The sequence below is a fragment of the Lissotriton helveticus genome, chromosome 11 (assembly GCF_964261635.1).
Source record: "Lissotriton helveticus chromosome 11, aLisHel1.1, whole genome shotgun sequence".
NCBI classification, from domain to species: Eukaryota; Metazoa; Chordata; class Amphibia; order Caudata; family Salamandridae; genus Lissotriton; species Lissotriton helveticus.
The window spans coordinates 326,399,645-326,413,010 of record NC_136072.1 but is presented as its reverse complement, the minus strand read 5'-3'; the positions used below and the strand labels follow the sequence as shown (position 1 = coordinate 326,413,010).

General features: G+C 48.3%; 1 protein-coding gene across 8 annotated transcripts in view; it reads left to right on the top strand.

Moving 5' to 3' along the window:
- Nucleotides 1-13,366, top strand: part of D2HGDH (D-2-hydroxyglutarate dehydrogenase) — a 1,118,641-nt gene that overhangs the window by 808,536 nt on the left and 296,739 nt on the right. For all 8 annotated transcript variants that reach the window (XM_078665666.1, XM_078665667.1, XM_078665671.1 and 5 more), the window contains 2 exons: nt 4,988-5,127; nt 6,450-6,643. In XM_078665666.1, the coding sequence (XP_078521792.1) occupies nt 4,988-5,127; nt 6,450-6,643 (334 nt within the window). The remainder of the gene's footprint in view (nt 1-4,987; nt 5,128-6,449; nt 6,644-13,366) is intronic.

The window sequence follows — 13,366 nt, the reverse complement described above, 5'->3', positions numbered from 1 at the left end:
GGCCCTCGAACGAGTTGAACAGTTTTGTGAGGACCGGTGCCAGGAGGGGGCAAAAGGTTTTGTAAAAGCCCGCAGAGAAGCCGTCCGGGCCCGGAGCTTTCAAGGGTTTGAGGCGGGCGATGGCCACTATGACTTCCTCCAGGCGGAAAGGGGCGTCTAACGCTGCGGAGTTCACTTCGTTAAGAGCAGTGACCTCCATAGTCTCCAGGTAGGTCCTCCCCGCCTCCTCCCCCACGGTCCGATCGGCGGCATACAGCTGCTCATAAAAGGTTCGGAATGCCTCCGCTATGCGGCCATCCTCCCGGACCTCGCCGCCATCGTCTCCGCGTATCACTGGGATCTGGGAGCGGACGGTTTTGGCCTTGAGTTTGCTAGCCAGCAAGCGGCCTGTCTTGTCTCCCCCTACGTAATACGTGTGGCGGAGGCGGAGCGCCGCGTATTCTGCCCTGTCTAGGTCCAAACTCGCCAGTTGTGCCCTGACCACTTTCAGCTTGCGCCAAATCCGGGGGGCTCCCGTCCGGCTATGAACCCGCTCTAGTTCTAGCACTTGCGTCTCCAGGTCCCGTCTCCGATCTTTCCGCTCCTTATTTTCTGCAGCGGCGATTGCCATGATTTCGCCCCTAATGACCGCCTTAAGTGCCCCCCACAATGTCGCCTGGGTTACCTCTCCCGTGTCGTTATGATCCAAGTAGGTGGTAATGCTTTGGGACAGTTGCTGCACCACTCCCTTGCGGGATAGTATACTTTCCCTGAGTCGCCACTTGCCCCTATGTGGAGGAGTACGCGGGACAGTCAGTTGAAGGATCACCGCGTCGTGGTCTGTAAGTGCCGCTGGTGTAATGTCAATGTCCTGAACCATGGGGATTATGTCCGCCGAACCCAGGAAGTGATCTATTCTAGCGTACGTGTGGTGCACATGAGAATAAAAGGTGTATCCCGGGGCAGTAAGATGTTTGTCCCGCCAAATGTCAGTCAGCCCCCTGTCCCCTAACCACTGCTTCCCGGTCGCCGACAGCGCTCCGGCGTCCCCAAATCTCTTCCCAGACCTATCCTTCTCGTTATCCATGACCAGGTTCAAGTCCCCTCCCACCAGTACCAGCCTCATATCGCCCGAAAGCGCTTCAGACAGCGCACCTTTCAAGAAGACCTCTTGTTTGGTGTTGGGTGCATAAATGGAGCCTAACGTGAAGGAAGAAGTACCTACGTGTATCGTGTGCGCTAGGAGCCTGCCCCTGATTTCTGCCACCTTGCTCCCAACCCGCCCTTTGAAGTGTCTGGCCACTAGTATTGCTACGCCCGCTTTCTTCTCGTTGGTCGCGGAGTAGAATTGGTGGGGGAAGGCCCTTGCTTTCATGCGGTGCCAATCTTTCGCCAACAGATGCGTTTCCTGCAACAGACATATTTCGGCCCCAGAACGCTCAAGGAAGGAGATGACTGCCCTTCTTTTGATGGGGTTATTGAGTCCCTTAACATTAAGTGAGAGGATACTTATGCTGTCAGCTGCCATGAGTGTGCGTGCGTCCCGTCTGCCGTGACACAAACCCCCAGCCAGCCCAACCCCAGGTACCAGATGCTAATCCATAGTGAACACACCGAGCTCCCCCCCCCCTCCACCCTCCCAAGCCCCAACTCCCCCCCCCAACATTCCCCCCTACCCTTCCCCCCCCAACTGGTGAACATAGTCCCAGGCCAATCATGAGACAGTCTAGGCCTGTGGTAGATGAGTCAATGAGTGGGTGTGTGGCAGTGGCGGCTCATGGCCCCCCGACCCCCCCCTCCAGGAGCCAAAACTTAGCTGATGCCGACCTTCACTAGAATCTACTCAGGAGGCAGCGCCGGTGTCTTTTGATACTTCGTGGATTGCCGCGGCCTGTTCCAGGGCCACCATGTCCGGGTCGGGCTTGAGAGGCTTCTTCCGCTGCCTGTCTCGACGCACTGTCTGCCATCCGTCCCTCGACATCCCAGGGGAGCCCGACGTGGCTCTGGAGGACTGTCGGTCCGCCATGTCGTCCTGGGGCGGGTCCTCATGGGGGATGCCCAGCACTGCACACGTGTCTCGTATGGAACGCAACTGGTGGAGGGCGCCATTCCACTTAAAGACCAGGCGAAAAGGGTGTCCCTAGGAATACGGGACCCCCTCCTTACGCAGGAAGGTGGTGGCAACCCTAAACGCCCTCCGCTTTTGTAGGGTGGTCGCAGCCAAGTCCTGAAAGAGTTCCACATTGTGGTCTTGGAAGCGGAGGGGTTGCTTGTGACGTGCCTCCCTCAAGATGCGCTCCTTCAAAGGGTAGTCCGGCAGAAAGGCCAGTATGTCCGGTGGGGGGCCCTGGGTCCGGCGGGCCGGGCCCACTCGGTGGGCTCTGTCGATACGAACCATAAAGTCATCCCCTTCCCCCAGCACCATTCGGAAGAGCGCTTGCAGGTACCCCGCCATGTCTTCCCCCTCCGCCTTGAGCGGCACATTCCGGACTCGAATGTTATTCCGCCTGGAGCGGTTCTCCAGGTCCTCCGTATGGGTCTGGAGATCCATTTGCTGGTCATGAAGGCGGACGATCTCCTGCCGAAGGAGCTCTATTTCCTCACTTCTGGCCTGGCCCGAGAGCTCGTTGGCCGCTACTCTCTCCCCTAGGTCGTCGACGTCTCGTCGGAGTTCCTTGTACTCCCCTGTCATTTCCTGCCGGAAGGTTTGAATATCGTCTTTCAGGGAGGCGAAGAGGGTTTCCATAAATGCCTTGGTCGCCGGTGTCTCGCCTTCTGGGAGATCCTTCCCCTTAGGGGGGGGTCCTGGCGCCGGCTTGTCCGGGCTTTTGTCGGTCTTGGGGGGTTCCTTGACCAGCATCTCCGAGATGTTGCGGTTCCCTTTGCGGTTCGACATGGCAAACCCAGCCGCAAGGTGCCCCGGTGTGCTCCGGCCGTAGTTTGGGAAGGCCGATATCGTGTCCCTGGGGCCTCTCCCCTAGGCCTCTATGCTGCTGCTCCTCCTCGCCCGTGGTACAGGGCCTGGCGCCCGCGTGGTGTCAGTGGGCCCCAGTCCGCCTGCTCGGATCTCCCCCTCCTAGGGCCCGCCGCCTCCTCGGGCTGTCCCAGAGGTGCACCTGCGCCTCAGCCTCGTGTCGTTTGTGTCTCTGGGGGTCTCTGTCGCTCCCTGGCCGCCCCCTGGGCGCCGCTCACCTCCTTCTTGTGGATGTCGGGTCCCACCGCCGCCCGATGCCGATAGGCCCCACCGGCCCGCGACACAGCAGGGCCGCGCTCCCTCCACTGGGCCCACGCCGGGGCCTCGCGTAGCTCCGAAAGCCGGCTGGCCTGGCACCGCACTGTCCGTTGGGTCGCTGTCCGATGCTGCTGAACTGCGCTCCTTGGCCTCCACCGACACCGCCGGGGTCTTCACCGGCTCCTCCCCTGTATCCGCTGTGCTGCGTGGGGTCCCGTCTCGCCTCCCGGCAGCAGCGCGTGTCACCTCTATACGCGCCTTTCGGCGGCAGCCAGGCGTCTCTGGCCCTCGGCGCCCACCTCCACCAGGCCCACGCCGGGGCCTCGCGTAGCTCCGGGGGCCGGCGGACCCGGCGCCGCGTAGTCCTCCTCCGGTCCGCCCGAGCCTCCGCCCGGTGGTGTCGGGTGATGCTCTCGGATCTCCGGAGCCGCTGTAGGGGTCCCCGACACTCCCTCACTTGAGTCTCAGATGTTGCCGGGGGTCCCCCGGGGCCGCCCGGCACCAGCGCCCGGGTCACTGCTGCTCGCGCCTGCCCACCGCAGTCAGGCTTCCCCGTTTCCCGGCGCTCTACGACAGCCTCGAGCCTCGCCACCGGCTCCTCGTCTGCAGCACCTCTCCCGGACCTTTTCCGCTGATAATGGCCGGCTCGGTGAGGGCGAAGGTCCTCAAGGTTCCCTGGCGGGGGATCAGGCCTGGGGAGCCTCCGCGAGACACGTCTTACCGAGCCGCCATCTTAGCCACGCCCCCTAAGCCCTGATCTTTTGACTGGGTAGGAGTGTTCTGCTTAATTCAGATACTCTGTCCATCACCACCCCTTTTTGAATCATGTTTGTGCCCCAGCACAATTATTTGCTGATCATGCTCATGCCATAAAAAATAGGCGATGATTGGTCTGCCGCTCTCACTGTTGTTAACTCTGTATGGGTGTATTCTCTGTGCTCGTTGAATTTTCAGGGACATGGAAAAAATAATACCTAGGAGATGTGGCAATAAGTTGATCAAGAATTCCTTGGTTTCATCCCGTGCCACTTTTTCAGGTAGAATCTTACATTTCCGCTACGCGTTCTGTCTTCCAGGCCCGTAACTTTCTGCTTGAGGTGTCATATTTCCAAATTCCATGATACCAAGTGGTTTGTTCGATTTTAAGTATGGATGTTCATTTAGCTATATTTTCCAGCTTATCCTGAAAGGTTCCTATGTTTAGATAGATTTCATGTCAGTGGAATGGTCGTTCATTTTCACTTCAATAGCCTCAAATCTTTGCCCCACCATAATGATTTCTTTTAGGATCAAGTCCATTGTGATTTCTTGTGGTCCAGTGGCAGTTGCCGCATGGGCTGTTTTATTGTGTGCTGATAACTCTGTAAAGAAGAGTTGTCAGGAAGGTTTTCCAGCAGCCAGGTCTTGAGGAGAGGAGGCTGGAGAGCTATCCCAAAATGGGTTGAATCTGGTTAGTACAGGACTGTGGTGCAACCGTGTTATTTATGGTTTCTGACTCAATGCCCTAATCCTGTCCTGTCCTGGGATGTAATCTAACCCGCTATATCAGCCTGATCACCTTAAAAAACACCCTTTTCACTCACAAATGTACTCATGGCAGGGTTTTTTCTATGCTTCTCAATTGAAAACATGTTCCTGATCCAGTAATTTTGCAAGGAAGATGTGAGTTCACAGAATGTAGCAGGAAGCTCAGCGGGTTACATGAGGTGGTACTTGAGCATGTTCGATATGCAGGACCTACACATAAATTAACATTATTGCATTAATATCTTTCAGCTACTGTAATCGGAGAAACCTGGCAATAAACCCTCAGGGAGGTAACACTGGACTGGTTGGAGGGAGTGTGCCAGTCTTCGATGAGATTATTCTCTCCACAGCGCTAATGAACCAGATCATCAGCTTGGACAGTATCTCTGGTGAGAAATATGTGTTTTTCTGTCTGAATAACTCCGCCCAAAGGAGCACTGGTAATGAAGGGATAGATTGATAGATTGGACACACTGCTTCCCTGCAGTTTTGGAAGACAGGTTACTATTACGAGAGCTTTTGAGGATAGCGAATCTAATTCTTGTACTGCAGTCTGTTAGTATGAGCAGTATTTTGTAAGAAAGGGACCATTATTAGGTAGTCCAGTTCTTTTGCTTTGAGCATTTTCAAAAGTCTATGCATTGGTTTGAGCAGTTTTAAGGTAGACATCAGTGGACATCAGTGTCATTGGCAGAGAAAGTCGATCTATAGAAAACGGCCCCCTGGCTTTATGTAAGTAACCTGGCAGTAGTAAGATGGTTCTGGCACCTTAATTCACCTCACTGTATATGGGTGAGAGTTCTATAAAGTTTTATTACTGAGGAGGAATTTACGCTCTCTGTTCCGGCCTGGGCGTTTTCTGTTTTAAAGTTAAGGTGGATGATGCTCCTTTGCAAATGTGGTCTTGTGATGATAACCTAATCGAGATTCCAATGGAATACCCAGTGGTTCTGAAAATGGCATCATAAATTGAGAAACAGGTACCTTAAATCTGTATTGCTTGTATGTAGTACATGTCACTGTGGACCTAGGATTTGTATTTATTAATAACCCAAGACCAAATTAAAATGCATTTGATTTGTCAACTTAACGTTTAGACCTTGAGTATTAGAGGGATGTTTTTAATAATTTGTATTTTTATAATTGATTATTGCTACAGATTGCAATGTTATGGGCTGGTTGACATTCTTAGTGAAAATTCTAAGAAATTGAGGAAAACGCATCTATCAGAGGTTTAACTGACCTTTTTAATTTTTTATTTTTTATTTATGTAATGAATGTTACCTCCTTAGCTGTGAAATGTTGATACGGTACACTATGCTGTACTCTGCCTTCTGCATTGTTTCATTTGTATTGTACCTAGCTTATGATTAATTACGGGTGATTAATATCTGGTTAGAACAGTCAGTTACGGGAAAGTTAGTGGTGACCATTCTTTTAACAGATGAAGCTAAGAATAGGAGGAGGAGAACGGCCCCTCTATAAAGTCATGTTGTGTAAAGAAGCCTTCTTGACTTGAATTTCGTAGCATAACATATATGAGTTTCCTGGCACTCAGGAGCAGGGCTCTTGGCATGTAGTAGCAGGATTAATGGGGCCTTGGGTGTACTGTTTGTCAATAATGTATCTCCAGTATATCAAAGTCACATTACCTACAGAATGGAATAGATCTACCTTTTAGATTTGTAATTGTATAGCTTTATATTTTCAGGCATCCTGGTTTGCCAGGCAGGCTGCATCCTAGAAAACCTAAACCAGTACCTGGAGGAGAGAGATTTCATCATGCCACTTGACCTTGGAGCAAAAGGCAGCTGCCACATTGGGGGTAATGTCGCAACCAATGCAGGTGGCGTGCGTTTACTGAGGTACGGCTCTCTACGTGGCACCGTTCTGGGACTGGAAGTGGTAAGAAAAGATGCTGCTATTAAGATTTTCCGTCTCATTAACCCAGTGTTAGATGACTTTAATCCATGGATGCCTCTGTTGAAACGTCCAAAACTAAAAAGCAGAGATCCGTACCACTTGGCTGCATTCATCTTATTAATCTGTTTTCCGACCTTTGAAACTGTTAACCACAAAGCGTTTCTCTCTACACTCGGGTTGCACTGTGTACTCAGGGATGCAGGGTCCATAATCTAGGATGGACGGACAATACAAAGTTTATATTTGTGTAACAGCATTAGTATTATTGCATGGCTTAATGCGCATTATCATGGTTTGTGCGTGTGCAGTGAGTTATATTTTAAGTGTACTCCTTAAACATCACTGCACCAGGCCTGAAATTCCGGCCTCACGAGACGTGACGCTTCTTGCTCCTTTTAGTGGAAAGTAGCTGAACGTTTTGAGTGTGCAAATTGTACACAAGGCTCCTGGTCTTAATTGCTTCAGCTAAAGAGGCACTTTTCATTGTTCTTGCTGAACGCTAACAGTAGCTGCGGTTGCATAGTAAAACGTCCCCACAAGCTACCTTGTAACAAACTTCAGTTCCGTGATAAGGGCGTGCAACATGTAACAAGGTCTAATAGTGCTGCACGTCCGAAATGCTTCAAATCAAAACATTGTTCTCGGTTTGGTGTTGTCACACGTGGACCTCCAAGCAAGTAGAAGCCCACCTGTTCCATAGAAGTTCTTGAAAATGGAAAGTTTATAATGTCTTCCTAATTAGAGGCGCAGCAAGAGACATCGGTTACCGGGAGACCTGCTTTCTCTCGGGACACTCGATGGAGCACCTTGTGGTCTGCAGTTATTTGGGAGTTTTATGACTCTGAAGCAAATAAAACGGTAGTCTGATGCGTCTAGGGAAATAGAGAGTTTTTAGACGGTTAGGGCTGTGTGATGAACAGTTGTTGGGGTCTCTATGTTATTCACCCTAATAATATGCAAAATTCCTGGGGTATTATTTATTATAAATATTTCTTATTTACTTGATTACAGTAAGATTAGTACATAAGAACTACAGCCTAAACCACCCACTACGCTTGCATTTAGAATGTGAAAGGAGGGCCAATATAGATACAAACTTTGCGCCAGTAGTGCAGCCCACTGTTAGTACTGGTGGAGTAGGGGCAGCCACACACCATCAAAATGCTCACTTACTGAGATTGATTTCATGGAACATTGTGGGCATTAGATCTAGAATATCAGATGAGGCCTGGCTACAATATGTTGAGACATTTGATATCATTTGCACCCAGGAAACATGGAGCAGGGATGATGTTGTTATTGATGGTTTCTGTTCACTTAACGTTCATGCAATACCATCAACTGCAGGGAGGGCAAAAGGAGGTTTAGTGACCTTAATCTCTGTTAAATATGGATCGATAAATAACTGGTACTACAATATTTTTGATCAAAATGTTTGTGGGGTCATTAATACTCTCAAAGAGGAAATTGATAAGGCTGCGGGTAAATGTTTTCCTGTGTGTATAATCTGGGTGGGTGACATTAATTGTACTTTATGTCACTATAGTACGCATCTGGTATGTGGGGTTCTAGACAATGAAAACCAACTGCACCATCATTGTAGTTAACGACCTATGCTTTGTTGCTACTTTAGTCTGTACCCCACCCATACAGTATCCAACATTCTTGGGTGGTGGCAGGGTAAGTACTATCGACTTCATGCTGATATCTAGAAAATTCTCCCACCTAGTAGACAGTTTAGTGGTAGAACCTAACCCCATTAGTGATCACAATCCTCTTGTTGCTAGCGTGCATATAACTGCATTAAAGGGTAACAGTGATGAATACCCATTGAAATATAATCCCAACCAGGGGATGAGACTAAAATGGAGCAAAATAAATGCTGTAAAATTTGAGCGGTACAAAAGGGGGTGGTGATGGACGGAGCATCTGAATCAATCAAATACTCACACTCAGTCAAAAGATCTGGGTTTAATCCATCACCGTTCTTTAGCCCACTCCGCCACCCCAGTTCAGACATGGCTATATGCAAATCAGTCTGACCCTGTGCCTCATGGGAACAGTCCAGCCCGAACTGCCAAGCCCTGTCTTCCCTGGACCGGAAACAGGCTTCCGAGGACCGGTTTCTGGCATTCCAGCCGTCTTCAGCCCGGCTTGCTTGAATCCAGTGGCAAAGTGAACAATGGACTTTGAGGAGAACATTGTGAAATCTAATTTTGGCCAAGTTATGACATGCTTATCCGATAATTCTACCCCTGAGGCGGTCATACAGTGTTTCGAAGAAATCAGTAGTAGTATAAGTAAGTGAGTGAGTAAATTCTTTATTGTTTAGTTAATTAAAACCATTACAATATATATATAAAAAAAAGAAATGCCACTGTGTTTAAAAAGCAAGACATAGACACTGCAATATAGAAGATAAAATCTTTAAAATCAGATGTCAAACTTGCTTAGAGATAGGCTTGTTGAGTACGGCCCTGGTTCGACTACGATAAAAGGAGTTCTTGTTTCAAGATCAGGACTTTGCCAGAAGGCCTCGCTTTTTCTCAAAATTATTGATGTATTTGACTGTTCTGCAAATCAATTGTGGATCCACTGAGCATGGGATTTGAACAATCGCAGACCGACAGGTGCGTACTCCGTATATATTAAACTTGGCTTTCAGCCAACACCGACGAGCTTCGTTCATGGATGAACAAATGCAAATCAAATGGATGAAGTCTTGTTTACCTGCACCACAAAGTTCGCATTCTTTACTTTCTTGGGGCCTCCATTTCGGTTGATCTGCACTTGTTGGGAGGTTGCCCAACCTTAAATTGAGGTATTTGCACTTAATGAATGGCGAGAAGGCAAGATCTAAGTAGGCTGCTGGTACAGGCTTTTTGTATGATTTAATGGTCATCCAGGCGTGGGTTCGGTGACTGAAAGTTAACTTATCGTTAAGGAGCGAGTGCCTTTTGGCAGTCTTCTTGACCACCTGTTTGAATGATAGTACTGGAAGCTTAGATTCCCAGAGAGATGCCAACACAGTTGTTTCTAGCGATAATCTTAAGTACTTTGCGTACTCGGAGTTCGGACTCCTTTGGATTGCTTTCCACATGGCGCGGTAGACTTCTTTTTCCTGATTCCTCCAAACATCATGCCAAAATTTGATGTTTTCATACTTTCTCAAGAGCACTTGCGATTGCAAACCAAATTCAAGTCTTACTTGTGCCGGTGATGTATTATTTGGTAAGGCGAATACACGCTTGTAGACTTTGGTTTGTATTTTGTCAATGAGCGTTGCACTTTTGCCATGATGTAGGACACTCCCGTATGCTATTGTAGGCAGTAACTTTGCTTTCATTGCGGTTAGCAAGGGGGAGACCACCGGGCCTTTAAGCTCGATCGCTAAGTTGGTAAAGGAATGTAATAGTGTTGAACCTTTTTTTTCAATGTCTTTAAAGTGTGCAGAGAAGTTAAGGCGCTTGTCTAGTTCCCCAGATGCTTGTAGCTGTCCACCACTTCCAGCTTAACGTTGTCTATTAGGAAGATTGGTGGGGCTTGTGGCGTCGTGTTATAACCATGATCTTGGTTTTCTTGCTATTTATTTCTAGCAAATTCTGTTTGGTGTATCTGGTCAGATCTTGCAGTAGACGTTGTAAGCCTATTCTCGTCTAGTAGTATAAGTAGTATAAGGCTTTATTCGATAAAAAAACATATCTTAAAAGCATCACATTAGAAAAAATACATTTACAGCTTGGGGAATAGAGATTTGATACACAGATTACATCAAAACACAATAAAAAAAAAAGTAAAATCGCAATTTACAAGTTAAAATCAGAATTTATAAATTTTCTTTAAGATCTAAGATTAAACATTTTCTTTAAGCCTTTTCGATCTGATAACCCAAGCCCATGATAAAAATTTGGAAAGACCACATACATATAGTGACCGTGTAACAGACATCAAAATACGCAATGCCTCGTTATGGCGCCTAGTACCCTGTAATCTGCATAATGGTTTAAGCCAACATTTCCTTGGCGACGCATATGCAGGACATGCGAAGAGAATATGTGCAATGGATTCGGTTCTAGATTTACAGATTGGGCAGAAGGGTGTTGTTTGAAATGGGCCATTCCAGCGGGCAGTTAGTTCACGCAGTGGAAGCACCCCGACCCTAAATCTAAAATACAGAGCCCTGTCAGCAGATTTGCGGACTATATCAAGATAAGGTTCCCGAAAAGCCACATCCTTAAACCTGAGGGAATCTTCTGTTAGTCTGCCGAGCTTAGGGTCAGTGCTATTTCTGGTTGTGACCCAACTCCAGTAAAGATTCTTGAGTGTTGCCTTAGGGGGAGAAGACCTACTTGACCAGGCGTCATTAAGTCCCAATTCACCAAGTAAAAACTTCACATCTTTAAGCCACTTTATTTTATACCAACCCGACATCTACATTACTTCTGCGAGTCCCTCTGCATACTTTACTAGTTCTGGCACTCACCATAGCCGGGCCCATAGCAGTAGCGGCCGGACTTTTGCCAGATTTTTAATCGAATGGCATCCTAGATCAAGTAGCAAAGGTACCGATGGGGTTCTCTGCGGGAGTGACATTAAGTCCCTTAGGAATTTGTTTTCTGACCTTACCAGCTGTTCCATATTACAAGTACCCCAAAGCTCCGCCCCATAAAGGGCCGAGCTAACACCCCTCGCCTTGTAGATATCGATTACCGGGGCAATGGGTCTGGATGAGGAGGAACGTTGTTCCTTAAGGAGCACCCCTACTACCCTTTTGTGGCTTAATAGCATTTTACAAAGATGAGCGTTCCACTGCATAGTGTCCGAAATATGTATACCTAAATAGTCAAATACAGTGACCCTTTCCAAGGGTACCTGGTCTAGGATTGGGGGTCGCCCACGTTTTTTCGGGGGGTTCAACACCAAATACTTTGTCTTATCTGTATTTATTACAAGCCCTCTTTGGGTACAAAAGGCCTGAAAATTATCTAGGAGGCTCTGGAGGCCCACAGGAAACTTAGATATTAATAGGGTTGGAATTCGCTCGCCCGCCAGGGATGGTGCATCAGATGGATTTTCCAGCAAGTGCTCGACCACACCATTCACATATAGTGAAAAGAGGGTGGGAGCAAGAACACAACCCTGGCGGACGCCTCTCTCCACTGGAATTCTGTTTGTCTTTTGTCCCTGAGTGCCCCACCTCACTTGTGCAAAATTTCCTTCATGGAGCCTCTCTAGAATTGACCGAATATTTGAGGGGATCCCCATGTCCGACAGCACTCCCCATAAGCTTCCCCGAGGGACCAGGTCAAAGGCAGTCTTTAAATCAATAAACGCAAGGTAAAGACTGCCTTTGCCTATAACAACCACTTTCCAGTAAATTAATAATAGTCGAAAAGCCTGCTCTATTGTCCCGGTACCAGCCCTGAATCCCGCTTGGTAATCTGAGAGAATCTTATTTTCATCAGCCCATTGTAGGATTCTTTCAAGTACCACCTTCCCGACAACTGTCTGGGTGGAGTCTATTAGGCTTATAGGGCGATAGTTAGAGGGGTTGTCCCTGCGCCCCTTTTTAAAAATTGGGACAACCTCAGCCCCCTTCCACGATTCAGGAATTGCGGCACCGTTATCAATGGCGATAAGTACGGTATCAATACATTTTCCCCATTTGGGCAGATCAAAACGAAGCAGGTCCCCGGGAATACCATCTGGACCGGCTGCCTTCTGGGGCACAATGCGGCTAATCGCATTTTCTACTTCCTTAACTGTGAAAGGGTATCTATCTGGTTCTCCTAGGGGTACCTGGGGGCTACGAGGAGAGAACTCATTTTCACCTCCCTGTTGACAAATATACAGTTTTGAAAAGTGATCAAACCACATTTGGCCAGTAATACTACACGTGATGAGGTCACTAGAAGGACTGTTCTTGGCTCTTATAATGTTCCCGAATCGACCCGCATCCCTCCCATCACTGGCCTCCTTAAGTGATTGCCAGTACTGGTCCTCCTACTCCTTTTTAGCTTCTGTTACCACTAAACTTATACTCCTTCATAGCCTGCTGGATCATAGCTTGCGACTTGGACTTAACTGATTTAATTAGAGCAGATTTCTTCTTTCGGCAATTAGATGTATACCACCCCTGTTTACCCTTGGGCCTCTGCAGCTCTCTCTGGGCCCCACCTCTAGTTTGCACCAAGAATAAGTTGCCCACCGCTTCAATAGTGTTCTGGAATGCTGCCGTCACCCTGGAGGGATCGCAACAGACTAAAACGGTTGTGTCCAACTTGCTCTGTGCAGCTGTCAAAAGGGCCCCTATGAACTGGACTTTCCCTTCATCCTGGACGACTTTGCACCACTTCAGGCGCCTTCCACAATTTGATGGGCAAACTTTTGAGGTTGACATTATTTTACTTGGTGCAACCGGCCCATTTTCGGTTAGCCATAGGTGATGCAAACTCAAAGAAAGTAGATTATGGTCACTATCTACGGTTGGAATAATTTCCATATCCTGCATAAAGTACCGACGTTTAAAATCAAGGAGAATATAATCGATCCTTGATGTGTGGTTAACCCTGTTGTACGTATGGGCCCCGGAAGTTTCAGAGGCGGTTCTGCCATTTGCTGCTCTTAAGCCGAACTCCATAGCTAGTGCATTCAGCTGGATTGCCCGTTGCGACCATCTTTTTATTGGTTGAATCGCAAGTGTGG